The sequence below is a fragment of the Tinamus guttatus genome, unplaced genomic scaffold, assembly GCF_059628265.1.
Source record: "Tinamus guttatus ecotype Peru unplaced genomic scaffold, ASM5962826v1 Tinamus_guttatus_pri_ptg000291l, whole genome shotgun sequence".
NCBI lineage: Eukaryota > Metazoa > Chordata > Aves > Tinamiformes > Tinamidae > Tinamus > Tinamus guttatus.
In genome coordinates, this window is record NW_028288825.1 from 553,015 (window position 1) to 580,623 (window position 27,609).

At 40.6% G+C, this 27,609-nt stretch overlaps 1 protein-coding gene across 1 annotated transcript in view; it reads left to right on the forward strand.

Moving 5' to 3' along the window:
• The window catches only part of SDK1 (sidekick cell adhesion molecule 1), a 350,062-nt gene that overhangs the window by 225,762 nt on the left and 96,691 nt on the right, over nt 1-27,609 (forward strand). Inside the window, exons 13-17 of the mRNA XM_088527753.1 lie at nt 856-1,032; nt 9,631-9,767; nt 16,358-16,505; nt 17,375-17,515; nt 21,001-21,182. Of these exons, the coding sequence (XP_088383879.1) occupies nt 856-1,032; nt 9,631-9,767; nt 16,358-16,505; nt 17,375-17,515; nt 21,001-21,182 (785 nt within the window). The remainder of the gene's footprint in view (nt 1-855; nt 1,033-9,630; nt 9,768-16,357; nt 16,506-17,374; nt 17,516-21,000; nt 21,183-27,609) is intronic.

Below are 27,609 nucleotides of genomic sequence, written 5' to 3' on the forward strand. Positions count from 1 at the left end.
GCTGATACTTAATGAGAGTAAAAGCCAAAGAGAAAGAATAGGCTTTCAGAAGTGTTTACATTGGGGGGCATGAAAATGATGTAAGAAGTGCCCCTGCTCTTGGAAACAGCTCAATAACTAGGGGCTATATTCTTCTCCAACAGTGTAAAGGCAAGTAGAATTTGAAATATTAACATTTGCACTAGAGCGTTTAGGGGAAGCTCACCGTTTAAAAATAAATTTAACATGAAAATTTATGTAGTCTGAAAGCAACACAAATGAAAAGATAGAGGGAACAGCTTGGGAGGTGCTAGAATGGTGAACTGCAGAAAGAGCTTTAAAAAAGAGAGAAATATAGTGTAAAAATACTATGTAAAAATACTTAATTTAGGGACCATGGAATGAATATGTCTGTGATGTGTGGTTATGAATAGCAGATTTTAGCAGATGAGCTCTAGTAAACCTTGCCACAGCAGTTTAAGGTGTTACTGATTGTGGCAATCTCAGGGTATTACAGCTTTAGCTGACGGGGGCCAACGCCTCAGCAGTTAACTTCACAGCCTGATGATTCAGTTGAAACTGCTGATGAAGGCAAACTTACAAACTCGGTCATTTAGGTAGAACTCTCTCTCTTCCATGTAAAATCCATAATATTGTTTATGAACTATAGTGTATCCTGTATGTAATTACATTTCTCTTTCTTATCACTGATATAAATCCAGGTGTTGGTTAAAGGTACTGTTCTTGAAAGTAACTCTAGGGGCCTGTTATTTTTAATGTATAATTTCAGAAGCTAATATCTTATTGTGCAGAGTCAAATAAATGTATTTTGAAGTTACAGTTAGTATTTACTAACAGAAACATTGTGATACTCAGGTACGTTTGGAAGAAAGACAGTGCTGTAATAAATCCATCCAGCAGTTCCAGGATTACAGTAGAGAAAGGTGGAACCCTCCTCATCAGCCAGACGTGGTCAGGGGACATCGGGGACTACACTTGCGAGGTCATCTCTTTTGGAGGAAATGACTCCAGGATGGCTCGGCTAGAAGTGATGTGAGTATTGCTGTGTAAAGATGAGCTATGTTTTCTTAGACAATGTTGAACATTTTCTTAGCTGATTCTAGGAGATTTAGGGACGGTGGATGTTTGTGTTTACAGAGCAAACAGACTTTGTTTTTATTGCTAATGAAATTGCCTTGAAATATCCTGGTTTCTGCATGCTGCCGTGCTCCTTTTATTTCCAAGTAACTGAAGCCAGCTATGCCAGTGCAGTCTGAACATCTTTATGGATAGGCATCTGTGCGTGTCCGGCCGGTTGGATGACTGAGCTCAGGGGAGAGTGGCTCATGAATCTTAGTTACCTGAAGGTCAGTAACAAGCTGAGTGTGCAGGGGACTGTGCTGGAACCTGTCCTTTTTCGCCTCTTTTTCAGTGGTCTGGATGAGCTGTCATCAAGTTTGCAGGTGGTACTAAAAGGAGAAACAGTTGATACATAAAGGGCCGGAGCTCCATTTAGAGGCATCTAGACAAGCTGGAGATGGGGGTCAACAGGAACCTTACGAAATTCAACAAAGACAAATGCAAGGTCCCATCTGGAATTAACTGACCTTTTTCAATGATATAACCTGAGGGCTGACTGCCTGGAAAGCAGCTCTGATAGAGCTAGCAGTTGTGGTAGGCAACAAGCTGAATGCGAAGCCCTAACCTTGAAGAAGGCTAACAGCATCCCAGGCCGTTAACAAGAGAAGGAGATTGAGAGACATAAGTCCTCAATACTCATTAGTGTGCTCCTAAAATAGTGGATCCAGTTTTGGATCCCAAATGCAAAAAAGATGATGAGAAACTGCAGCTAGTAGTGGAGAGCCACCGGGACGAGTAATGGACTATTGTGCTTACCCTGTGAGAAAGGGCTGGTGGAAGTGGGCTTATTCATTCTGCAGAAATTAAAACAGGAGAGGTTCAGGCTGGATGTAAGAGAACTCTTTTTTAATCCCTAGGACACACAAGTGTTGGAACAGGTCATCCACAGAGGTTGGAGACTTCCGGATCATGCCATGATGCCGTGTCATTGAATGTCCACATAAAGCCCAAGTGCTGGGCTTCAATACCAAGATCACAGGAAAATATTTTCCTCCTTTTAGTATTGCTTTTTCTCTCTGTTGAGTGCATAGCAAAATAGCTGGTCTCTGGGCAGGCATTGCTTATTCTTGCATTTCCTTTATACGAGTTTTTCCAAGGAGGAAAAAAAAATCTGTGTCTGCCTGCCTTTATTCTTAAGGATCTTAAAAAAAAAATCTAAGTGCATTGCACTTGTGGAAAAGGATTATAAAAATGGCATTGTACAGTTCCGTGTTTTCTATTTCTGCCACTCCACTGGAGTGAAATACACTAACAGTTTGTTTTTTATCACTAAAAGCAACAGCTATGGTTTTGTTGCATGTATGGAGTAGATCAAATGAATGAGGAAGTAATATTTTATGTAGTCTGCTTTTCTTTTTTTGAGCAGTGCCGCATGCTTTAATTTAACTAAAATTGCATGTATTTCTGCTGGTCATGCCTGATCTCTCTGAGAAGATGGCAACTGTTGCTGGCAGTATAATGAGTTCACCTCAGAGGTTTGCTATGCAGAGCACTGTTTGATACAGCATTATTCTGACAGTGCCAAGGCTACATCAGATGCCCGTTTTGAGAGAACGGTCATACATTCTCTCTCTAATTAAGCACTCCCCAGCTTTCCTCCCGGAGTGCATTTTACAGCTGGTTTGAATCCAAGAGCAGAAGATAATTCAGAATATATTGTTTCTGAGTGGAGGGCAGAAAATTATGGAATAAAAACTGCAAAGAATATTATAAGCTGGGCTTTGAAGTAAAGTTTCAAAAATGTGCTAAGTGCTTTTGCAATCTGATAATTCCTTAATCCAAAACAGCAAAAGGTGCCCTATGCAACCCAGAATAGCACAACAGGTTTATTTACTTGCAGGTCCCTGTTGTTCAGAGAAGAATAATTTTATAGTCCGTACTAGTTAACTGGGAGAGGTGCATTTTTTTTTAATGTTCCTGAGCCTGCCTTTCCATACATCCCAATTTGCTGCAGTTCTGGCTGGCTCTTAATGCCCGTGCTCTGTCACTGGCTCTTAATCCTGTATCTCTGCTCCTTCTGATGTTCTGTGCCTGATGGCCTATAACCTTTTTTTTCCCCAGAGGAATTAAAGAAACTCTTTCAGAGGACTTCACTAGCTGTTCGAGTCACTCAATCATACCCTGAATTGTGACATTTCAAAGCAGTGCAGGTACTGAACAAGCACCAAAGCGTTGCCTCCCCTTGCAGCTTCCATCATTATCATTTGGCTCAGCAGCACCACATCGCTGAGAAATACAGAGATACATGATACAACAGGAGAAGGGAAATAAAGGAGAAAATACATGGTAACAAAATGTTTGAAGTAAAGCTTAAATTAAATTCTAGCTGGTATATGAATGACAGGTCTATAATCTTCCCTGTTCTCCCAGGTAATTCTCTTGTGCAGAACATTAACAAACAGGGCATGTACATGCCTGTCTATGAGCACTTACACTTCAGTGCCTTGAGTAGCACTAATGTCAGAGTAATGTTCAAAGGAGGCCTCTCAGCCAATTACAGACTCGAGCAATTCACCAACAGATAATATTGCAGCCTCCCTAGCTTCATCTGACAACTCTAATTGTCTTACCACCTCTTTTTCCCCCAGGAACCAGCACATCCCTTCTCTATCTCCGAGCATGTAAAGAGAGATTTCCAAAGCAGTGTTACTTATTTCCATCGAAAGACATTCAATTCCAACCCATTGACCTTCAGTCTGACCTTCAGTTATTTGGTCTCTGAGTGATTTGCTTCTACAATCTGTGAAAAGAGGGAAACAAAACTTTTTCTTCCTTTGTCTCCCCTGCTTGGAAGTCAGACTTGTGCAGAAGACACTGGTTGTTGCTAGAGGGAAACGCAGTGCTAGCAGAACGGAGCTCTCGTGTGGCACACCTAGCTGGTGCATACAGTGTGGCTCCTCTTCCCTGGCATGCTGGTGAAAGAAGCAAAATGTATGAAAATGAAAGCCAGAAAACTAATGAAGAACTTGCTAAAGTGCAGCCAAAGGCTGCCTTTCTCATCAATCTGCACTGATGGTACTTGGACACAGAAACTAATTGCTAGTCAAGATACTCTATTCATTCATTCGTCTTCCCTCTAAATATGTTTATTCTTCATATACATGACTTCATTTGATTTGCAGGAGGTAAAACATTTGCTAGTGATGTTTCTCTCCTGCAAGAAATAGATTTAAATGTGGTACTTACTTGTGTGTGTAGCAGAGGTTCTCAGTTGCAAACATAGAAACATTTACAGGTCTTTTGGTGGTGAGCTTGTGCTTCCCTTGCATCTTTCCAAGTCATGAGATTAGACTATGAAAATAATTGCATGTAATGAAACATCCCAGCTTCATTTAGTTTACTTTTATTGTCCTGTAAATGCTATAAGAAAATGAAGTACACACAGGGAAAGAAATGCTTGTTCCTAAAGCTCAATAAGCTCTGAGTTACCACAGTGTATCACTCTCCTGACAGGAAAGTCTGCTGATTCCAACTCAAAATATCCTGAGGGTTCTCAGTATATATAAAATATGCAGAATTATGACTATCTATGCCGGCTGCTCAGTATCTGCCTGTGTGCAGTCCATACTAAGGAATCTCTTTGTTGTTTTGGTGTGGCTGCATGGTAATGTATGGTAATGCTGCATGGCTGGGAAATCAAAGTCCTCCTCAAGCCTCGGCAATGTCTCAACATAGGGTAGAAACTTTTAGACCCTTTCTCCATACAAAAATACCGATAGGGCAATATAATACACAAATGGACAAATTATTCCTGGCAGCAAGTTCAATTGCTTTCAGTTCTCTTTTACCAGAGAGAAAACTGCTCTTGTTTGGCCTCCTCTTCAGTGGCAGGTGAGGTGAGCTGACCGCTTAGAGAAACCCGGCAGCTTGGCGAGAGCCTCCGGCGCTGCCCCCATCCGTCGCTTGGGCAGAACCCCTGAGAGCAGTTTTCTTTGAGGTATCTGCAATTGCTCCTGCTTCCTGATTTCTTCCCAATTTGCATCATAACCAAACAGCTTGATTACTAAAAGTAAAATCAATAAGAGCAATGCAGATGAACAAATGGAAATGACACCTCGTTATGAACTTACATTGATATGGATCCCTTCTGTCTCTGTACTGATATTCCATCTCTTTGCTCTTTTGTGGGGAGCCAGAAAAGGAAGACTTGTAAGTATGTTATTCCTTCCTCACTTCAAAGAAAGGTTGTAGTTATTTTTCCAAGCTCTTTATTGGGAACTAAAACATAAGGTTCCCTGCCTCGTATAAATGCCCTCGATCTTCCAGAAGGAATCAACCAGACAGATAAACAGTTGTGTCTGCCTGTCTTCAAATGTATCTCAAAAATACCTTTTTAGCAAAGGTAAAGCATAACATTCAAAAGTCTTTCTCTGTAGATCTGAGCTTGTGTTGAGTGCCAAAATGAAATGGGAAATAAATCTGTGTGCTCTGGTATTTGGCACATGCTTAATTTCTAAGTTCTACCTAGTTATAGGCCTGCAAGAGACAAAAAGGCTCCCTGTTACCGTATGCACTGTAAGAATTGTTCCATTGCTAAAAACATTACTGAGGTTTCCTTCACAAGTCAAAGCGGAAAGTCTTGAGCAAAAGATGACCTGATTCTTAACTTAAAACATTATAAGCTCTTAAGACCAAAGTCATCAGGACTGAGTGATTTGTTAGGCTTCTTGCTCCAACTTCTTAGCAAGTTATCAGGTCCAGCAGGAGCCACTTGCACTTGAGAGAATGCTGTGGGTACCACTGTATTTAGGGCCTGACTTAGGAAATCATTTTTGAGATAGGAGCAGAGCTTTTTATAACCTGACAGGAAGACATGTTTAATCTCCCTTGCCTTTTTAGTAATCCCCTCTTCAGTCACAGTCTCTCTAATTACCTGCTGTTGGACCATTTTTTCTCAGAAACCATGTCTGGTTTATTTGCCTTAGCAAATAGTCTGCTTTTAGCTGATTTTATAAAACAGTGTATGTGTTTGCAGAGTAAATCTTTCAGGTACCCTCTGGCAGTGACAAAATGACTCAAAACATTAGAGTTTCTCTTCTGAACGTGCATCATCTGTAACTGGCTAATATTTCTCTCCTGGATTGTCACAGTGGATTCATGTTCTTTCCTTGCAAATCCTCTATTTTAATTGCTTTGTCAAAGTCTTCTCTGGTCACCTTGGTAGCTGTATCATTAACCCTGGATTCATCAATTACAGATTTAAAAGTGTCCATATACTATTTTTTTCCTATCATACAAGGGAAGTTATGAAAAACTTGACTCCCCATAACTCTCTAGCATGAAAGTAGTGATGCCTAAGAGATCCTGTATTCAGAAAGGTTAATACTTTTCCTGTTTGGGACTTCGGCGAATACCAAAAGAGATGAGAATGCCAGGATTGAACATTAAGGGTGGTTATGTGCCATGGGTGTTGCTTTCCCGAGCCGCCTTCGCCTCTGTGCTGTAGCAGCAGTTGAGCAGCACTAGTGTGAGATTCTTCTCAGCCTGAGGAAGGATTTGATTTACCGTTCCATGCGATGACTTCTTGGACGTTAGCAGCAAGAAAAAGTAATTCTCCTGAAGACAAAAGCAGCAGTGACCTCTTTTGGGAACCCGAATATTCATGGTGGTGATATGGGTCTCATTTATCATCACTTCTATGCAGTACGTGCTAGCAAACGAGGAGACAGAGTAAGCACTTACGAAAGTAAGAGTTACTATTTATTAATCTCTGCTTTTGTTTACTACAAGGAAAGCAGTACACTTCTGTTCTGAAATTTCTTTGTACTTTTAAATATTCATTTCCAACCAGGTGTGTTTCTTAGGCACTTGTTATTTCTGCCTTGAGGGATTTAAATCTGTAAGCACCATCTGTTGCTGTTTGGGCTGGATACATATGGGTAGAGAATATGATATTTGGGGAGATAGGTGTGCTGGGGGCTGCTGCAGCATGGCAGCGCTCCGAAGGGCCTGTCTCCTTCCTGCCGCTGCCTTGTTACCATTTGGTACAAATCTAACAAAATAGTCAACTCAAAGCAGATCCTAAGCAAAAAGCACGTTTGTAACTCAGTGTATATTTAAAAGGGATAAGGAAGAAATTGTCTGCTGTTCTCCAAAAAATCCTTCAGTTTTAGTAGCCTGAGAAAAAGAGAACAAACTGCAGATTGTTTTAGTCTCGTATCTTCTGTCCTCAAATGAGTGGCTAATTCAGCCCTTCTCAGTCTATGAGGAAACAAAATATACGCCCTGAAATTACCCTGCATGAATTCCAGTTCGCAGAAGATGTGACCTGGAGACGTTTGCCCTGAGCTCCCCGGCAGCCGTCCCTTGTACGCAGCTCCGGGGCCGCCACTGATGCAGCCCTTCTCCGGATGGTGCCCCTGGGGTTTAGTGAGGAATGACGACGCCAGGTCACAACGCAGATATGCTTTTTCACCCAGCCAGCTCAGGGTGCTGTCATAAATTGTGGCAAAGGTGTAATATTTATTATAATTTAATAGTTCATTCAAAATTAAGGAAGGCGCTTTCGCAGTCTCTTGGTAAATGGCCATATTATAAACCCCAAGTCCTTACTTTTCCAGGGACAGGCCTCCTCTTCCATTTTGTCTTGTAATCCAGCCCTTTCTAAACCTGTTTCCAGGTCCCTCTCTCCACTAAACTTAATCCCGCACACGGTAGCTCAAGCCCCTGGAGATCTTGTGAAAGCAGTAATTTGCAGTGGTACAGAAGCAGGTTTTTGTAAAAATAAATAATTCAATTTATTTGTCCAAAATTTTGCAGTGCTCTGCTCTAAATCTGCCTCCTCTGGGCTCTGCACATACTCTGCATGCCCTGTGTTCCCTCTAGCCCCAAAGTGACCGTGTCTTAGCATCGGAACTGTGGTGTGTGGTATCTGCAGGCATCTGCACATGAGCATTTGTCAGCCTAAACTCCGTATAATCAATGGAGAGAGCAAGGCATCCTTAGAGAGTGACTTAATGAAGTTAATATCCGAATCACGCCCGGAGGTGTCCTTCCATGTTTACTGCAGAAGGCGCCCGCGGTGGCTGTGCTTCTGATTTGCTTAGGCATTTAAAGTCAAATGAGATCAGAAGAGACTTTGAACTGAGCTTTAGCCTTAGGGAGCCTTAACCCTTCTAGTCTAGGTAGAGGTGGGCAAGTGATAGCCCTGCAGTTACCTTTTCTCATTATCTATGTCTTTCTCTTGCTATTTCGGTTGGACTCTTCTAGCAACCTCCTTTGAACAGACCTATGCAGGAAGTAACCCTTACAAAGATGCGAACAAGAACATTCACAGTTTTAATTGGAAAAATAATAAAACTATTGTTTTGTGTATGTTCCTTTATCTTCCAGGAGAAATCTGAATCCAGAACATACTGTTCTGACCTAAAGCCAGGATCTGTGTTTAATCTTGTGAGCGGCCTTGAGGAATTGTGGTTTTTTTAGTAACCAGGCGTTCAGGAGCATCACAGCGAGTAATTAGTACATTTTTAAATGAAGGATGGCAAGTACCCCTGTGGCTCTGTGCTCTGACCAGGGTAGGTGAGCAGTGGTGTGTGTTGAGGCAGCATCACCACCGAGCTTTACTGAGGGACACCAGGAGATCCAATGGGAGAAAAGTGGCCATCCTTGCTTTTCCTTCTTTGTCAGAGATCCTTGTCCTCCTTGACAACAAAGTAGAAACCGGCTTAAAATGTAAGGACTAAAGGGCTCTCATAACTTAATACCGATCAGCGTTAAAGGACTGTAGCAGAATTTAGTTTCCTTACTGCACCATGCAGCCTCTATGACTCTCGGGCAATGGGTCCAAATGAATGCATTTACTTTGATAAACTCCGCCTTTTAATTGAGCTGCTGTTTTATTTTTATTTTTAATGTTTCATTTAATATTTCCATGGGGTTTCTGCAGGCATTTTTCACTACATTTTCTGGTTGGGTGCTTCCAGAAAAAAATCCCTATTATATGAAGGAAGGGTTCTACCCATGACAGCATAAGCCTGCATCCACAAGTAAATCAAGCTGTTTTGTAGCCTAAGAATACATATGGCAAATTTGATTAGTAACTCTATAGGACTCATGTCAATGTCTTTCCTGAATATGAAAAAATTTGTATTAAATCATACATCTCGTATGTTTTACTGTTTATATGTACTACTGCTGTTCCATTGCTAGGATGTCATTCAAAGACAGAGAAAAAAAAAATAAGAAAAACATATTGACCAACTTATCTCAATTAAAAAATAATAGCAAAATTGGCTTTTTTTCCTCATTTAGCAACTGTTCCATTAGCTGTTCTAAGCATTAGCATTGGGACTTTTAGCATAATTTTTTTTCCAAACAGGAGAAAATTGTGAATAATTCAGAGATATCTTTCGTTTATTTAATTGTACTATAGCTACTGGTGGTTTTGTATCTATCATCATGCAAGGCTGATGCCATGTGTACATCTAGCTGCCTGTAAGGTTGTAACTGAGTGAAAAGTAGATTGATTTTCAGTGCTGTTTTTCCCTCCCTTTCTCTTTTTCTCAATAGTGAACTGCCTCATTCCCCTCAGAACCTTCTGGCCACTCTGAACTCCTCGCACAGCCGCAGCGTGGTGCTTTCCTGGGTTCGTCCCTTTGATGGAAACAGCCCCGTTCTCTACTACATGGTAGAGCTATCTGAGAACAGTGAGTAAAGTCCAATATATTTCAACCTTACGTTTTCCTTAGCCTGCTTTTAGATTTAGCTTTACCAGAGCTACCAACAAAATATTCCTCAGAATATTCCTATTCTTTCCTTTATGAGAGAGAGTGTGCAGGGATGGGAAGTCCTTGCTTTGACATTCAACCACGTGGAAAGAGTTAATTAACAGAAGAAAGCCTGAGATGGTGACTTTGTTAGCGAGAAAAGCCTTGTTCCTTCCCCAGCTTTACCAGCCTGACTTCAAGGGCTCCAGTTCATCTCTCTGTGCTTCTAAATATCATCTGCAATGTAGCAGAAGCTGTATGCTATGTCTTCCTGTTGTGTTTTCCTCTGGGTTCATGGATATCCTAACACAGTTAGAACTTCAGTTTCAGCTGAAGACTATATAATAATATGCATGGTAATGCGAGGAGCCGATGTTGTCTCTGAGGAACAAACCTCTGATTTGTTATCCGATAACAGCTCTAGTAGCAGGACCTATTGCCATGCCTGTATGTGGATTCATATATTCTCTTTGCTTTCCCTCTGCTGTTATTTTACACCTTTCTTTTAAGTAGGTGGTTGAGGATATATAACTGTGAGATACAGAAGGACCTGGTCATTTTAAATTGCCACTTCTCACAGTTTCCTCTTCAATAGGTCTGTTCATTTATAGCTCTCTGTTTGCAAGGTTATTCAGGGACGCCGCTAATGCCTCTTTAGGAATTGAGTGAAAGATGAGGTTATATGGAAATCAGTCACCTTGGCAATACTTTCTAATCTCTGTCACCCTAAGAGCTAGAAATCCAAGCTGAACAATTGATTTTAGATGGAAAAATTAAGAGCATCACTTCTTCTGACATGTGGAAATTAGCCACTGCATAACTAAATGTGAAACAGTGCTGATTTCTGATTATCTAGAGAATAACGTGTGTGTTGCGACATGGAGAGCTTGAGTTCAAAGCACACACAAGCCTTTTGCTTTGCTGGCTGGGGGGCATAACTTTTCCTATATAAAGGTCCTAGAGCTGGGTTCTTGGCAGCTGTTGAGCCAACTGCAGTTTTCTCATCCTAGCAGAGCTCTGCAGTCCTGCGCGGGGCTGCTGTCCTTAAAACGGCTCTCTAGAGCAAAGAGTCCTGGTATTTCTGCAGCAGAGTAGCTTTGAAAAATCTGCTATTCTGTGCCACACTGGATCCACTTGCCTGCAGCCACTCTCTCCTTTTTCCTCACCACCTCCTCTGTGGCCTCTCCCTGCTGCTTCCCTTCCTATTGACCCCGGTTCAGTAACTGCCTTTCTGCTTTGCTTTTGCTTCCTCTTCTGTCACCCAAGATTGTTACCTTTGTGCTTCTGTTTTTCCCAGTAGCTTAGTTGAAGACAGGTTAATAAAGTCCCAGTCTGGGAACATGATGCAAACAGCAGTATTTATATGGAGACAGTGCTGCTGCAATATATGCCCTTGGATCCGGCACTGTGCTGCATTAATTGGGAAGTGTCTCTAGGAAAGGAGATGGCTCGTTCAGGGCCAGGTGAAGTTTGAAAAGTCTTTTAAGTGTCTTTGAAGTAAGGATGCTTTGCGCTTGGTTCTAGTATGGGAATGAGGTAAAAGTGCCATCAGTTTGAAAATGCTCTAATTCATTTGCTGAAATTTGTAGAAGGTTTTGCAAAATTCAGCAATACTTCTGCAGAAATTATACAGAGTCCCTCAGAACTCTGCAGGATCCTGTGAACTCTCATTCGCTCTGTGATAGATCCAATAATTTTGGCTGATGGCATTGCAATCTACCACTGAGAGAGTCTCATTATCACAAATCATAGGTATATGTACTTCAGCAAGCTTGTAGCTGCAAAAATCAAAAACAAACTAGACTTACTGTGAACTGAGCATCTTAACTCTCTGCAGTATTCTAGAGCTTGCTGTCCTTGGAGTTTTCATCTTTATTTTACTCACTTTGCTTTTATATTTTCTCTCTAAATGGTCACTCACAGAAATAACACAGGGAGGAATCTGAACCCTTGACTACTCCACGTGTTACTGTTCTCTCGTATTTCATGTGCTATTGCTCAGCTTTACACTTGTTGGCAGAACAGTAGAACAATGTCAAGAGTGACTTTGGTTTCCACAGATGACTTCAATGTCTGGAGAGTGCCACTGTCTCATTTGTTTTTATTTGCTTGCAGGGTATTGTTTTGAGAGCTATTTTGAGCTCAGCAGTGTGAGTTCCTCCTACTCCTATGGCAAACAGCATCCTTCCTTCCCCCCGTACCACCCACTCTGTGATCTGCCATGATCTTATTATGGTGGTGTAGTTTTGTCTGATGCGACTGTGCAGAATCTCTTTTGGTTTTGCACAGAAAAATTTCATTCAGGTTTTCTGTCAGTCCTGCTTTTGCTGCAGAGGATTCTGCACATGCTGCCTATAAGCTCATTTCCTCGTGTTTGTAACTCTTTTGCTGTTGGCAGCAGTACAATATGCTTAATGTCTAATCCGAGCTTGCTCTCCTGTATGCATAAATGTTAGAGACAGGCATCAGAATTGCAGATTATTTTTCAGTTAGCAAGGCTGCACAAAAAAACTTGTTTCTGTGGAGTTTTAATAGGGGAGCTTTGTTTTGCAGTTACAGGTGACAAAATGTAGCATAGTTTTATTCAGGTTTTCTGGTTGCTTTGCTTTGAATAATTTTCTAATAACTTTAGCCTCCATTTCACATTTTGAAGCAGGTACTATAAATGAATACATAATAACAGTATCTGTTACACAGAACTAACAGAAGAGGGTTCAAAATAATGAGTGAAATTTTCAAGGGACTAATTACTAGCTGCATTAGAGAGAGGTGTGTCACTCCACCTGGCATGGATTAAAACTCCTTTTCATTAATATCAATCCAGTAAAAAGATGTAAAAACCTCATATTAATTAGTGAAAAATACTGTGGCAGATCGCACACATAAATTGCTGGAAATATAAATGACTCTAGTCACCAAGTCTTCTAATCTTTAAAATGAGTACATTTGGCACAATGGAATAATTCTCAAATCATAAATATTCACAATAGACCATGTCTGCGGGTGATTTGGGACATATGGCCTCACACATTTGGGGGCAAATTTATAATCTAATTTGAAAAACAGAGTTCCAGGGAAACACAGTCATTAAGTATTCCTACTGTCACAGAGACAGGAAGGCAAACCTTCTTATGGAATAGGGTTTTCAAGCAAATAATAGCTTACATTAGCATCATTTGCACTAACATAATTTTTGGATGTTTCGCAACCTGTTTAACCACAATTACAGCGCACCTAGGAATGCTGGAGAAGCATCTTTGTGGAGTTAGGAGGAGATATGTTTATTTTATTCCTAGGAGATTTAAAATTCTGGGATTAATCAAATGTTATTATGATTAGTCTTTTATGTGAACAAGTGAATTAATATTTAAAGAGGTACTTTCTGTTGGGGATAGTTAAGATAAAAGCCCATTTTTGTTTTATTGTATTCTTGGGTATCTACTTTGTGATGTTATGATAGAACTCAGGTTCATCACATTATTGCCCTTGAGGAGGTAATTAAAGCTCCTGTGAAAAGTGCCTGTACATGTTTAACTCATCAATTGTCTTCCTGAATTTGGCAGGATTATTCAAGTGATCAAAATCGAACACATTAGTCTTCGAAAAAAATATTAATGGAAAAACCATGCTATTTGTTACTACTGTGACTCAGGTCTATTTATGGCAGTGCTAAAAGATACTTTTTGTCATGCCAGTGATAGACATTGTTGAAGTCTCACCAGAGGAAAGATGAGCCAATTTGTTTTTATCTGAATTTTTTGCAGTATCATATTGTCAAGAACATCTGAGAGATTAATTCAGCAAACTCAGAAGTATGGCAAATTCCAATAGCACTGTCTGTACAAAAACCCTTGGAGAGGGAAAGAGTTGGAAACGTATTCCATTAGCTGCAAAAATCATGTTTCTCCTGTAGATCTCATCCGTAATATCAAATCGGAATTGGTTCTTGAGGAGCCTGCAATTAATACCCAAATTTCAGGATATATAGGGAAGCGTAGAAAAAAAAAGTCCCTTAGTGAGTAACTTGTGATATCAAGGTTATCACAAGTACATCTAAAAATTCTTCATAGACCAGAAATAATTTCTAACCCCCTCAAAATCAAATGGTAAACTAGCCTGTGCTTTCAAACAAATTAACTTCGAGGGGCAATCAGGATTAATGCCACATACCCAATGTCCTTAAGAAGACAGACCACTAAACATGAAAGTTGTTCAGAAAGTGGCAATTACAGAGGAAGAAGGAGCAAGCACAGTATGTTTTGGGCCAGCTTAAGTTAAATGAAGGATTAGCACAGTCTGTTCAATATAACAGAGGTTTATTTATTAGTTTGACCTGGCAGGTTTTTTTGTCACCGTGGAACTTGTCCGGGCTTCCTGGGGCAGGAGAGTGGCAGTAATCCCTGCAGGAGAAGGGAGGGAGCGTTGAAGATTTTGTGGAATGTTTCCGATGTCAGAATTGCTTTTCTACAGGGTGAAACGAGCTTCTGCACAATTCTGGCGTTTGTTATGTATTTTAGATGGAAGAACAGGCTTTCAAAATGTTTAGTTTATTGATTGTCAGAAGAAACTTGACATTTAAATTTTAAAGATACTCTGCAAATTCATCGTATCCACTGCTCCATGAGCAAGCAAATCCTTCCCAAATACTTTCCTTTAGAAATCAGAGTGCCCAGGAGATGAATAGGGTTCGTTTATATTAGTTTTCAGTTTAATCTCTCGTCCTGCCAGATCTTTTATCTTCCACTAGGAGAGGGAAAAGAATAAAGTATTCTACAGATGCAGCATATAAACAGAGTAAAGCCCCAAGGTACTGGAGAGATTAATAGGCCCTGTTGTTAAATCAAACCACTCACTACATTGAGCTGCTGGGGTTAAGCACACGCGGGTGATGTTTACACTGGCCATAAACAAATGAGACCAATTTGCCCTAGGGATTGGACCCCAACCTCATCGGTGGGGCTGAAGGAGGGTGGTTCTTCTCTGCTTTCCCATCAGGAATCTGCTTTAGGCAACTTAGTAAGTTAGCTATGACTTAGCTTCCACTTCCCGTGGTTTGTTTTAATGCACTCTGCGTGCACCAAGGCGAGCGGATGCTTGGAAAATCTCAAGAGGAGCTTAATAAACTTTCTAAGGAACCAGGCTGCAAAAACCTACCAGCCAGGGCTTTCCGAGCTAGTGCAGGTGCCTGCTAGAAGAAGCTCCAAAGTCGGTTAAGATAAATTGCCATCACAATCCTGCAGCTGAAGTGACTGTTGGTAAATCATCAACAACTGGTGCTGATGGAGCTTGACTGCTGTGCAAATGTCCCTCTCCAGCACTCCTGTTTTGCTGCGTCAGTTTTCCTGTTAAAAAGAGACTTTGTTCTCAGAAAGCTATTACTGGAATAAATATATTTTTGAATAATTAAAAGACGCCGCATTTATAGCCCAACTGGCATGACGCCCCAGAGGACTTAGACTTGCTAAGGATTCTGCCAGAAAAACACTAAATTAGTGGTTTATATCTTGGTGTGAAGTTTAGCAGCCTTCCGCATTTGGGACATCTCATCTTCATTTTCAGGCAGACGTCTAGGTGACCTGCCAAGAACTGCAGTGCTCTTCTGATGAGCCACATGCACAGATACGTTGCCAAAATCGACAGCTAGCTCCTCGGTAATTTCCAGAAGTGTTTATAATTTTGAGCAAGGAGCAAGAAAACAGCTGGTATTATTTAAAAAGTGAACAAATCTTTAAATTGGCTGACTCCATGGCTGCACCATTGCAACACAGACCACATATCACCTCTCTTGGACTATTTCAGCCATGATTTTGGGGAGAATAGATGACACCATGCCAGGAAGAGAAGAAGTCAGGATATTTAATTTTCAACATATTTCATTTCCGACCTCTTTGAAAACTTGAAATTGTAATTTGGGCAGCAAAGGAGCTTGGCAACTGAAGTATGTGAACTGACAGCACGGGTTTGATAGTACCAGGAAATCTTCCTAAAAATGAGGAGCCTGAATGCCGTATCCTATCTCTAGAAAAAATGCAGATGCAGAATCCGCAGCAGAAACTTTCTCAAGTCTTACAGCAAAGAGCTGATTTAGCAGAGAGAGTCACGCTTCTACACCTGCTTGCAAGCTGGGTACGAAGATATTCCAGAGCGGCTGTGAATTTCATTAGAGCCCTTCCAGCAGAGCCACTCATGGGTGTGGTGGTGTAATGGACTGCCAAACAGATGGGTTGTGAAATACACAGCCCATCTGTCTTTATCATGCTTGCTTCCTCTTTTATTAAAATGTTAATGAATATAGTTTTTATTTATTATGCCATGACATGTGCAGCATCACTTTCCAGGAGACAAATGTGCAATCTGCATAACTGTGTGGGTTGATGGGGAGGTTTCTTTTATTGAGAAGAAACTTCTTCCTGAAGTTCCTCCAAGGAAAACGAGCACAGATCACTCTCTGCATTCGGAGGCTGTTTGTCACCTCTGCGAGGCTTCTCACTAACACCTCAATCTGTTTCACACCTGATTTATTCCAACAGATTCTCCCTGGAAGGTTCATCTCTCCAATCTTGACCCAAAGATGACCAGTGTCACTGTGAGTGGACTAACTCCAGCCCGAACCTACCAGTTTAGGGTGTGTGCTGTGAACCAGGTGGGAAAGGGCCAGTACAGCTCTGAGACCAGCAGGTACAGTAAAAGAAAAGTGGAATAACCTAGGGCTACTGTGAGAGTTTTCTTTTTCTTTTTCTTTTTTTTTTTTGAATAAATACAATAAAGTTATCTTTTACACAATAATTGGGTAATGGAGCAGTTAGCTGTTTCTCAGGCCTCTGGAGATTGCTCTGGAACAGTCAGTAATTGGTATAAATAGCAATTAAGAGATGCAGGATATCAGCATACACTGGGAGAGAAATGCCCTCATATTTCCGGAATATCAGCTGAACAGCATCTTGAAAGATAAGTGCATGTGCAACCTAAATAGTTTTTCCTATTGTATTAAGCCCCAGCAGTTAGCTCTGGAAGAAGCACAGCATTCACCCAATCATTACAATGTCACTTCTGGAATTCACCCAGATGTGACATAGAAGGATGGCTTCATCAAATTTAGTTTCAAATGCATCCCATTTCTTCTCTGAACCAAAGCTTGCTGTGAGCTTGAATTGCAGAACAGCTGAACTCTAAATGGCTTTTTCAAAATGTAGGAGTTTGATATGAAAAATATTGAAAGAAACAATTTGGAAAGAGTCACAGATACTGGACCTGAGCTCTAACTCATTCAGGCTTGTAATCTTTTTAAAGAGTTGCAGCAGCCTGGGCGATTCGGGGAGAACAAGGTTACTTCAGCTGTCTGTCTTGTTGCTTGCTTAACTGATTTCCTATTATGTTGATTTGTTGTAACTATTTCATGCATGTCTTTGGCAGTTTGATCAGCATTATAGTTCTTTCTAGTCATCGGGCTTTGATAAACGGAAGTGGTTCGCATGTAGTGGAAGAAAAGAAATGTTATCTATCATTTTGTTTCAGCACCCATCTCCATCACACTGTTCTGTTTTCAGGTTGATGCTACCTGAGGAGCCCCCAAGCGCCCCACCTAAAAACATAGTGGCCAGTGGCCGCACTAATCAGTCCATCATGGTGCAGTGGCAGCCTCCTCCGGAAAGCGAACATAACGGAGTGCTGCACGGATACATCCTGAGGTGAGTTACCCGGTTCCTAGCAGAGCAAATATGGAGCTAGATCCATGCGGGCATGAGGGAATTAATTCCTAAAGTCATGTGGCTCAAGCAGGCGTTAAAGTCTATTCCCAATTTGTATCTAAGATATTAATTATTACTTATAAATGTCATGGCTGCCCTGGTGTATTATGGATGAGGTAAGGTCTGTTTAAACGGCTACAAAAATCCGGTTATCTAAATCCTGGTCTGTGCAAACTGAAGAGCCCTGAAGCTGGGGGCTCTTCTTTACTCTATTAGCTACTCTGAACAGACTGCCTATGCAGACTAGCTCCCTGCAGAGACTCTCTGTGTCCAGATAACCTCTTCTATTTTCAAAAGGAAGCGAAGCACCATATGCTAAAAGTGTTTACATGGGTTGGTACAGTGCAGCTTATGGATTGCAAATGTGTATTTCCTTATTGCAGTATAAGCTTTCTGCCAGGAAGTTCATCTTACCAAAGTCGCCATGAGCAAAGAGACCCTGCATTATCAAAGAACAAGAACAGCATCAGTAAACTTCAGTTTTGTGCCAAACAACATGGAGAGAGGCAATGAGAGGTCAGGTGCTTCATGGCTGACTTTGGTTTTGAAAATCAGTTAGTTGAGTAAGATTCTTCCAGCCCCAGCTGTCTTAATTAAAGAGAAGTAGAATCAGACAGGTGACTGGGAATCCTTAGTATATCCAGTCTTTCTGCTTTCACAGGATTTATTTTGTTGGAAAAGGTGTTGCCACCCTGGGAGACCTTGCAGAGCACAAGCCTTTTCTAATCTCTTAGGAATCAGTTTTTTACTCCTACCTAATCCAGCTACTGTTTATTTGCTTACTTGCCTTTCCACATATCCTGATATGCTACCAGCCAGCTAGGGCATTGCCTTCAGTAAGGGAAACATTATCTAAATGAGACATTTTGAGGGAAACGCCCAAGAATTGCACCACTGTTGACATCTCTCCAAGTGATGGTTATACCCTGTTGTAGTCAGGTCGCTGCCATTTTTAATGTACTGTGCTTCAGACCTACTGAAAGATAACTAAATGCTGTGGTATCAGTGCCAACACCCTGTTCATGCTGTGTTTTCGTTTTGCTGGCATGGATGAAGTTGCTTTTGTGATGTTAGAGTGTTGGTGAGTTCCCAAAATAGTGCTGGAAAGTTCCCTCTCTCTGCAGGCAGAGCTGAAGTCTGTTAATCTGCCTGTCACCTGCACAGAGCCCATTACAGCAGCTTGTGCAAGTGCCTGCGGTTTCAAGAGCTGGACACAGCTTGAGAGCTGTGCCAGTCATCTGTGACAAGTGGGAAAATTCTGCCCGTGGCCAGAATCTTGTCGTGAAATCTGGGTTCCCATTTACATGGGGAATACGTGTTGTTTATACAGTCCTTTGCTTCAAAGCTACTGAACGATAGGATTAATTCCTTAGCTATTCCTAATGGCTCCTAGCCTGTGTGGGCATGAACCCCTCTGAGCAAGCAGTCCCACAGCCTCCTGCTTTTGGCAATCTGTTCTGTTCTCTTTCTCCGTATAACATTTAACATGTTTAACTTCAGCATTTGCTATTAGCTGTTAGCATAATTGATCCCTGTCCTCACTATAACATCACTTTCCATTTTAATAGAGAGTGATCATATTCATTATTGGCAATCTGTGAACATTTTTGATGTCTAAATGCTTTGTCTAGCCTACAGTGCAGAGAAAGCATTTATTTGACAGGAATTTAAGTTTGTCATATAAAAGCACAACTGTCCCAGGTAATAAACCAAGCTGTTCTTCCAAGTCAAAATGTGTTGTGTGCACAATATATGCTCAGAAAACAGGTATTACTACAGTGGCTTTGTGTAGAATTAGAGGACAATAAAATCAAGACCACAGTGTATCCCAGAGACCCAATACTGAAGACATGCAGGATACTGAAGTGATAAAAACGTGATCTTTAGAAGTGAAGGTGCACTGCACAAGTCATGTAGAGTGTACATCAAAGTCTATGGTGAAAAAAATCAGGAAGACATGACATTTCTGAACTGGCCTTCTCCCTCTGCCCTTTTTCTCCCTGGCAGTGCTGCATTTAGAGGAGTGCTGTGCTAACAGCATAATAGATTAGATCACAGGAGCTCTCCACACCTTGTCTGCTAGGTGTGAGACAAAACAGGACTGCACAAAGAATTGACTTTGCCAACACTCATACAACCTTGACGAGAGCCAGAACAGAAGAAAAGATATTGCACTAAAGAGCAGCAGAAAAAGACATTCAATAAAGTCAGCTGAAGACTGGTATTTCTTACATGGAATCCCATTAAAGTAGCATTACAGATGTGAAATGCCACGAATGGTGGTTGGGCAAGCAACTTTCCAGCAGAGGAGAGGTTGCCAGTGATTAAGAACTGATTTCTTTATTAGAAGATTTTACAACAGACTGTGTTTCCTAAGTGCATGCAGAAGTTTTCCAGTGGTAGATATGGCACCAGTTTAACTTAAATGAATTTAAAATCACACCATATCAATGAAACTGTTCTGTGTCAATAAGCTTTTGGTGATTATTGTCAAGCAAATGAATAACACTGCATAAAAGCTGTGTGATGAATAAAATCCAAATGTTCCCATATTTGTCTTTCTGTGAAATAGTAATGTTTCATGCCCTTACTTGGTCTTTGTTTTTCTGATTTGCTGTGGATTAGCATATTGTAAGCATCCGTTGTACCGTCTCACTGAAGAAAGAAAACCAAACACTATTATTCACATTCCTAGGCTTGCAAGGTTTATTTTTTTAAATTTATTTATTCTTCGTAGTTCTTTGGCCTAAAGAGAAACATCAAACAGACTCTGTTTTCTGTACACTGTTTACAAGAAAATATGTATTCTTGCAGCACAAATTTTCAGTATTTACCACAAATCCATTTTTTGTACAGTCTTATCCCTGGAATTTCCAGTTCTAGCTGTTCCTTCAATCTCAAATGTATTCAGCCCTTGTTTTATTCATGCTGCAAAGTGAATCCTGGCAGAAACCAGAGATGGCAACGCCTGAGTCTGGAAGGTCAGCGCCCTCTGAGCTCTTCCTTTTCATATTCCAGATGCAAAGGAAAAAAGCATTTCTCAAACTGATTTACAGCAGCATCTTGATAAAAAAAAAAAATCACATCTGGGCTGTTTTTTGTAGTAAATCACAGCTTTTACTAGACAAGCCACATTTAAAAAGCTGTAATTTTTCTACAACCATAAAACAGGATAAAACACCAGTTTTGTTTAGCCCTGAGCATGTAATCTCAGCGAGATCAGATTATAAATGCTATCGCACGCAAACAAGATACAGCCTTATCAGGAATTAGTCTGTTGTTTGTTGTTATTGTTGTTCTTCGTATAATTCTCCTGTAAAGGTTTGGATATTGCCTCTTCACAAAGGAAGCTCTTTTGCTAGGCAGGACATTTGCTATAATTGATACTACCTAATTAACAGCCAATTTTTCTTCCCATATGGTAGGTATCGCCTGGCAGGGCTCCCTGGGGAATACCAGTATAAGAACATCACCAGTGCCGAAATTAACTACTGCCTAGTGAAAGACCTTATCATTTGGACCCAGTATGAAATCCAGGTGGCATCTTACAACGGAGCTGGGCTGGGAGCATTCAGCAGACCTGTGACAGAGTACACTTTACAGGGAGGTGAGCAAACCAGAACAACACATCCTATAACATCACCGCTTAGAGCACAGTTTCCGAAGGAGCATTTATTCTTGGTGACCCACAGGATGGCATGTAAGTTCTCTTGCAGGTCAGCATCAAGCAGAGCAAAAGTTATGAGGAGAGATGCTGAGGATGTGATGGGCAGAGGCCGAGAATGCTCTGGTCCGAGAGACACAGAACATGGCCAGCGACTGGCTTTGCAGTGGTCAGAGGCCACCTATGCAGTGTAGGACACAAATGCCAAGCATACCAGCCATTCCCCAAATAGTGTGTTTTAGAAAGAGGGAACAAATGTGGCCTCTAGAGAAAGAGGATCCTCTAGTATTTCAGGAATGATACAGGCTTTTGCATGAGAAAGATGAAATGGTCTTTAAATCTCTGATTTTATGCTGTGGCTCCTCCATACCTTTCTGGTAAGTGCTTTAAGAAGAGTATAAATTACATCAACAAAAGGATATGTAATTACATTTTATAACCAGTGTAAGGCATGTTTACGCCTCTAGATTGGTATAAAAATCCTTGAGATAATTAACTACAAGGCCCTTAGAGCTTTCATATATTCCCATAATTATAGGATTGTGTTGAATTCTGAGTGCTGGACAGCACACGCTCTCCACTTTATTGGTCATAAAACAAACTATTTTAAAAACTTACAGTTTTACAGTACATCAGTTAATTTATAATCAGTGAAGAATATGTAGTTGTTTGTTAATTGTTGCTCGGAGTACATTATAATGTGATTAGATACAGTTTGAATTGTAAGGAGATCTTTAAAATAAGGTCATTCACATGCAGCACTAATTAACCACAGAAATTAAAGAAGGAAGCTGTGCATATCATGTCTTAGAAAAACTAAAGCCTCACAGTTTAGAAAAGGGTAGACACACTCCACCTCTTTCTAGTAGTATTTTTAGCAGACCTTGAAATGTTTTACATATAGTCGCTTCCTTACAACCAGGATTAATGTTTTGTATCCCACAAAAGACCAGATTTCTGCTGAGAACTAGTTTGCACATAGAATTTGAATCTCTTTTGTGCATATTCTTGTAATCCATTACTTTGTTTATCTGCACATTTTAGAGCTGTCCTGGCACCTCAACCTTCCATCTATTAAGACTCAGGTTCTGACTTCACATTCCTGTTCTTTAACTCTGCATTTAACTCTAATTTCCCTTGATATTACGTGCTGTTAAAATCATCCTTTATTGATTGGCTGTCTGTTGTCATTTATAAGGATATAAATCCTCTGCTATAAATTAAGTGGAAGTCAGTCCTGCATTCGTATTAACAAGCAAGAATGTTTTGAATGCAGGACAATCTGCATCAGCCAGTTCATCTTTATACAATCCTTAACTGTTTGATGGTGGTTAGACATAGATGAAAAACTACTTATTTCTTATTTATTTTAAATCAATATTTGATAATAGTAGTGAATAATTACTTAATGGATGCTGCCATCTCCTAATGAAAGCCTTGCTAGAGTTCTGTGCAAATCACCTAAGGCATACAGTCTGTTTTAAAAAGAGTTGAAGCCTTTTTACATTTAGAGTTGAAAAGAAGGGAGGCTGGTTGATGTCAGTCTGATTTGAAACTGAATTAATATCAAGTCACCATATGCAATGCACTGCTGTCCTAAGTTTTGCTCCTTTATATTTCTTACCATTGGGAAATGACTGGAAAACCAGTGGCAGTTTCTTGCTGTGGAATGTCCTTCCTAAGCCCAACCAACAGGAGTAAAAAATAGCCATGTGTAAAGCTGCCTTGTAAATCGTATTCTGATTTTAAAATGAGCTGAGATAAATGTCAAAGACACACGCTCCCATCCATCCCCTTCCCTGACCGCCACTGCCACCACCTCTATTTTGACATGCATTAAATGATTTGAGCTATGCTGGCAAGAGCCTGTCTGTCTGCAGATGAAAAATACCTGAAATACCTCATATTAATCACGTGTGCTCTGCAGTCAAAGCCTAGCAGGGAAAGAACGGTGGGAACAGGTCAACCCATTGGAGGAGCAGATCAACACATTGGCACCCTTGTCATGATGAATATTGACTGGTTCTATAAACTGTGGATTTCTACCAGAATCCACTTCATTAATCCCTTATTAGTCCTTGGTGTTGCTTTAGCTCACCAATAACTAATCAGCCACTCAAACCTCTTTGAAGATCACCAGTGCCCAGCAGGTTGCTAAACCTGCAAGATGCCACAAGATCTAACCTTGTAGGGAAACTGGCACAAAATGCCAGTTAGATATAATGTCAGGGAGACTTACTGGCAAAGCACTGAACATCCTAGTACTAAGGTCAGACAGTTTGACTGTCTCTGAATCTTGGAAATCTTTTCAGAGTGATGTGCAGCATAATGCTTTGATGCCCTCTATATATAGATCTTTCTTCATCAGAGCTTCTCCAGCTGTTCCTTCCTTTGATGTTCCTTTTGACAGGGGTTTGTGCCAGTCTGCTGCATAGAGAGTTTTTACCTATATGAACAGTGTAGCGCAAGAGGTGCCTCAACATGTAGTTTATTATTGCTTCATTTTCCCTTTTGTGCTGTGCACGAACACCCTGAAAAGTCAGAAAATTTGAGCAAAAGATTTACCAGGCTATGGAGCCTCGATGTTACGGAGAGAAGGACAAAAACTAGATGTGTCTGTCCAGGCAGGTCCAACGGTCTTCAGGCAGTGGGAAGGGAGGCAGGGAGATTCATAAGGTGTGAGAAAGGAGCTCTATAAGAGCTGGAAAAAAATGTTAACTGTCCCTGTTAATTGAAAACTTCCTGCTGTCAGCAGAAAATAATTTTGAAAAAGGAATCTTAGAATAATCCTCTCCAGGCATTCAGCTTTATCTAGGTGAAACACAGGATTTCCCTTAGTTTTTCCTTAGCCTTACTTGCCAAAACTTAAATATGCTCATTCAGTGCCTATGGAGAATTTACCTACAGCCGTGAAGCATCCACGGCAGCTGCTCTTGCTGCTGAAGCAGACTGCAGTTGTAGTGTCTGGATTTTATAGCTCTTAGTTTTATCGCTGTTGGGTGTTGTTTCCCACCTACTGCCTTTTTTTTTTTTAATGCTTTCACAAAGGTGGCCTTGGCAGTGGTCTCGCTGAAGCCCCTGGCTGCCCCCAGCTTCTGCTGACATCAAAATTCAGGGAAAGCTGCAAAATCCTGCTTCCTAAAGAGGTAAAATCTTGTCCTTACGAGAGGCCCAAGGGAAAGAAAAGAGGCTTTTGCCAGCTGCAGGTAGCAAGCTCATCGCTTACTGCCAAATGTAACGCGTCTGAATTTCAAATATTGGCATATGCAGAGTTGCAGAGAGCACTTTCCGTGCACCTGCTGCAGCTCAAAGCGCAGCGGAGGGTGTCGGCCAGCTGCGCAGGGGAACGCGCTTCGCCGTGAGTCGCCGGCTTTCGTGGCAGGGCTTTGTGCCCAGGTCCCACGGGGTCCTGCCGCTTATCTCCTCAAGCCAGCGCATTAAAGGAGCAACTGAATCCTCACTTGAAGAAAAACCTGCAGCTCCCTGAGCCTGCTTTATTGAGACATGGAAGCTGGCATCCCAAAGGTTGGGAGCTGGGGAGGAGGAGGAGGCAAGCCTTTGCTGAAGATTTGTATTTAAACCCTCCAGCCTGGTGTCGGAATCTGTGCAGGCTTTACATGCTATTTGCACATAGCTAGAGACAGAATAATTACATGTACATGTGCTTTACCTCAATGCCTTCTCATCTCTCAATTATCTCGTCGACCAAACCCTTTTAATGGCTAATGGAGTGCCTGCTGGGCACTACCTTGCTGGCTGGGCTGCTGAGCCCTGGCAGATCCGAGCTCGGTGAGCGGCACAGGGAGCACCGGCGGAGCGAGCTGGTGGTTTTGCCTGACCAATTTGATCTACAGTTCAGAAACGAGAGGCAGATGTGACACAAACTTTGAAACAAGACTCCAGGGGGAAGTGTTCTAGGAATGCTCACGAGCAAGATGATCAGAGTTAAGAAACGAGCATTTAAATTCTTAGGGATTATATTCAAAACATCAGTTACATCAGTAACTTCTGTATAACTTGACCACAAGGAAGTTATAGAAACTGGGATATAGAAACTACTACTAAATAGTACATCTGATTAAAAAACCCTTTATGTGGCCAGCTGCAGCCTTAGCAAGTTGCTAAACATGATCTTGGGAAGGTGTTTGAGTTTTCAAGTGACCAGAAGGTCAACTCTGTGTATACAGCATTTAGCTTCTCTCAGATTTCATGTTTTTAAATGCAAAACTGTTCAGATACCCAAGGAAGTCATTAATATCAGAACATAGAATGGAGAACTTTGTACTGGCACTTGGAAGTAAATTTGAGGTTATAATGCCAATATTTTACTGATAAAAATGTAAAACTGTGTTATATTATGTCTGCTGCAGTATAATTAAGCTTATGCTTTTTAGACAGACCGTGTTCTTTCCAGCTTTTAAATGCCTTCATTGAGATGCAGATGTTGATTTTTCAGTAAAGTTGTCCAAAGATGAATTGTAATATAAATCACAATTTCCAGCATTCTGAAGCATTTATGTTTTCTGGTCATGGCTTTTATCATTTGTCTTCCTATAGCAGGTACTCCTTGTGCTATGATGATTTATTCTTGTTTCAGGGAATTACATACTAATGAAAGAAAAATATTTCACATTTTTAAAGAAATAAGTAATGTGTTTGGTTATCTACATTTCTGAAACTTTGGTATGCCTATCCTAAAATGCCCGCCTGGGCTTTTTTGAGGTGTGATGCAGGAACGATAAATGCAGACTTAGGGCTTTCTGACCCAGGCTTTTTTTTTCCTCTGTTAAAAAATTTGCAGTATTTTCAATTGGACACTGTTCACATAGCTAAAAGGCTTATCGAACTCAGAGGATAAAATCCTTGCCTTATCAAGAGCCTGGAAATTTGCTATTGATTTTAAAGCATCCATGGATCTTTCACGAATGCCCTGAAAAATGAAAGCAGCAGCGTGGATGTTCCCATGTGTTTTAGGGCCCTGAGGAAGGCAGTAGGAATGTCCTGCTGGGAGTCATGGTTCTGATAACTCTCAGGTAATGGGTCACCTTGGCCCAGCAGCATCTGTGATATGTATAGATTTTCCATGGAAGTATTATATGTTAGAAAATCAACACAGCACCTATAGATACGGTTGTAACATAGCAGGAGAGCGGGAGGAAGAGGAATGGGTGGAGAAGGGGCTGCAAAGCTGATTTACCCTCCACGACAGAAGGAGATTAATCTACCAATGATACCCAGATGACTTTCTGATAAAAGAACTAACTCAAAGCCTTCTAATACAATTTTCTCCTTCTATAGCAAATCTCTGGCAAATACAATATGAGAATATGTAAATGTGCAGGGAAGTATGAATTTTAATTTCACAAAAATCTTCTCTTGTCAACCATAAATTGTACAAAGTATTGCACACCAAAGCAACTTTAAGTACATCTTGTGGCTCTCATGATGAACAGATTTCATCAAAGAACACGAAGAAGAAAAAAAATTAGTAGGGGAATGTAGCCAAAGCAGCTCATTATGACTATATAATGACATTAATATATATGACTGTGTATCAGGATGATTCGGTGAATCTCTTAACCACAAAAACTTTATGATGTCTGCAGGTCATTAAGATAATATTTTAACTTTCCAAAAGCATACAGGGAATTATACAGCAGGAAACAGGGGCCAGATTCTAATGAGAATTTAGAGTAGTATTAGATAAATTCTGTTTTTAGAACTCAATAATTATGTATAGTTCATAAATTGTGACATCGGGTCTTAGATTAGGGCAAAAGAATTCTGAATAACATGCAGTTTTGGTGGTACAAAAAAAATGTGCAGAACTAAATTTTCAAGTTATGTAGTCGTTGAGGAGTTTTAGTGACACAGGGCATAAGAGTGGGAAGCTCTGCTCATTTCCAACCTGGTCTCTTTGCGGATTACTCCACTTATGTGTGTGTGACCGTATTAAATTTATTTTTAGGAATCAAATGATATTAGGCCTTTATGCTTAAATTTTTATGATTAAGCGTACTATAAGCTATATATTGACTATTGGTATTCCTTCCTCTGCAAACTACAAAAATGACATCCTAAAGCAATTGCTGGAAATTGCCTGGAAACTGTTTAAGAGACATTATGTTAACTCATGAAATACTTTGGTGTTATTTCTTTGTTGGAAGCCAGTATACTTCTATGTTCCATGTTTTCTTTTGCATTGAAAAAAACATCTGTTTACTTAAATACTTGTCATAAAGTGTTTTTACAACCTCTAGTGGGTTTGAGGATATGTTACTTTAGAATGTGTATATTGAACCAATATACAGGAATGAGTATTGTATCAGATAAAATGAGAATGTCGTCAGTTTCCAAAAACACTCTTTAT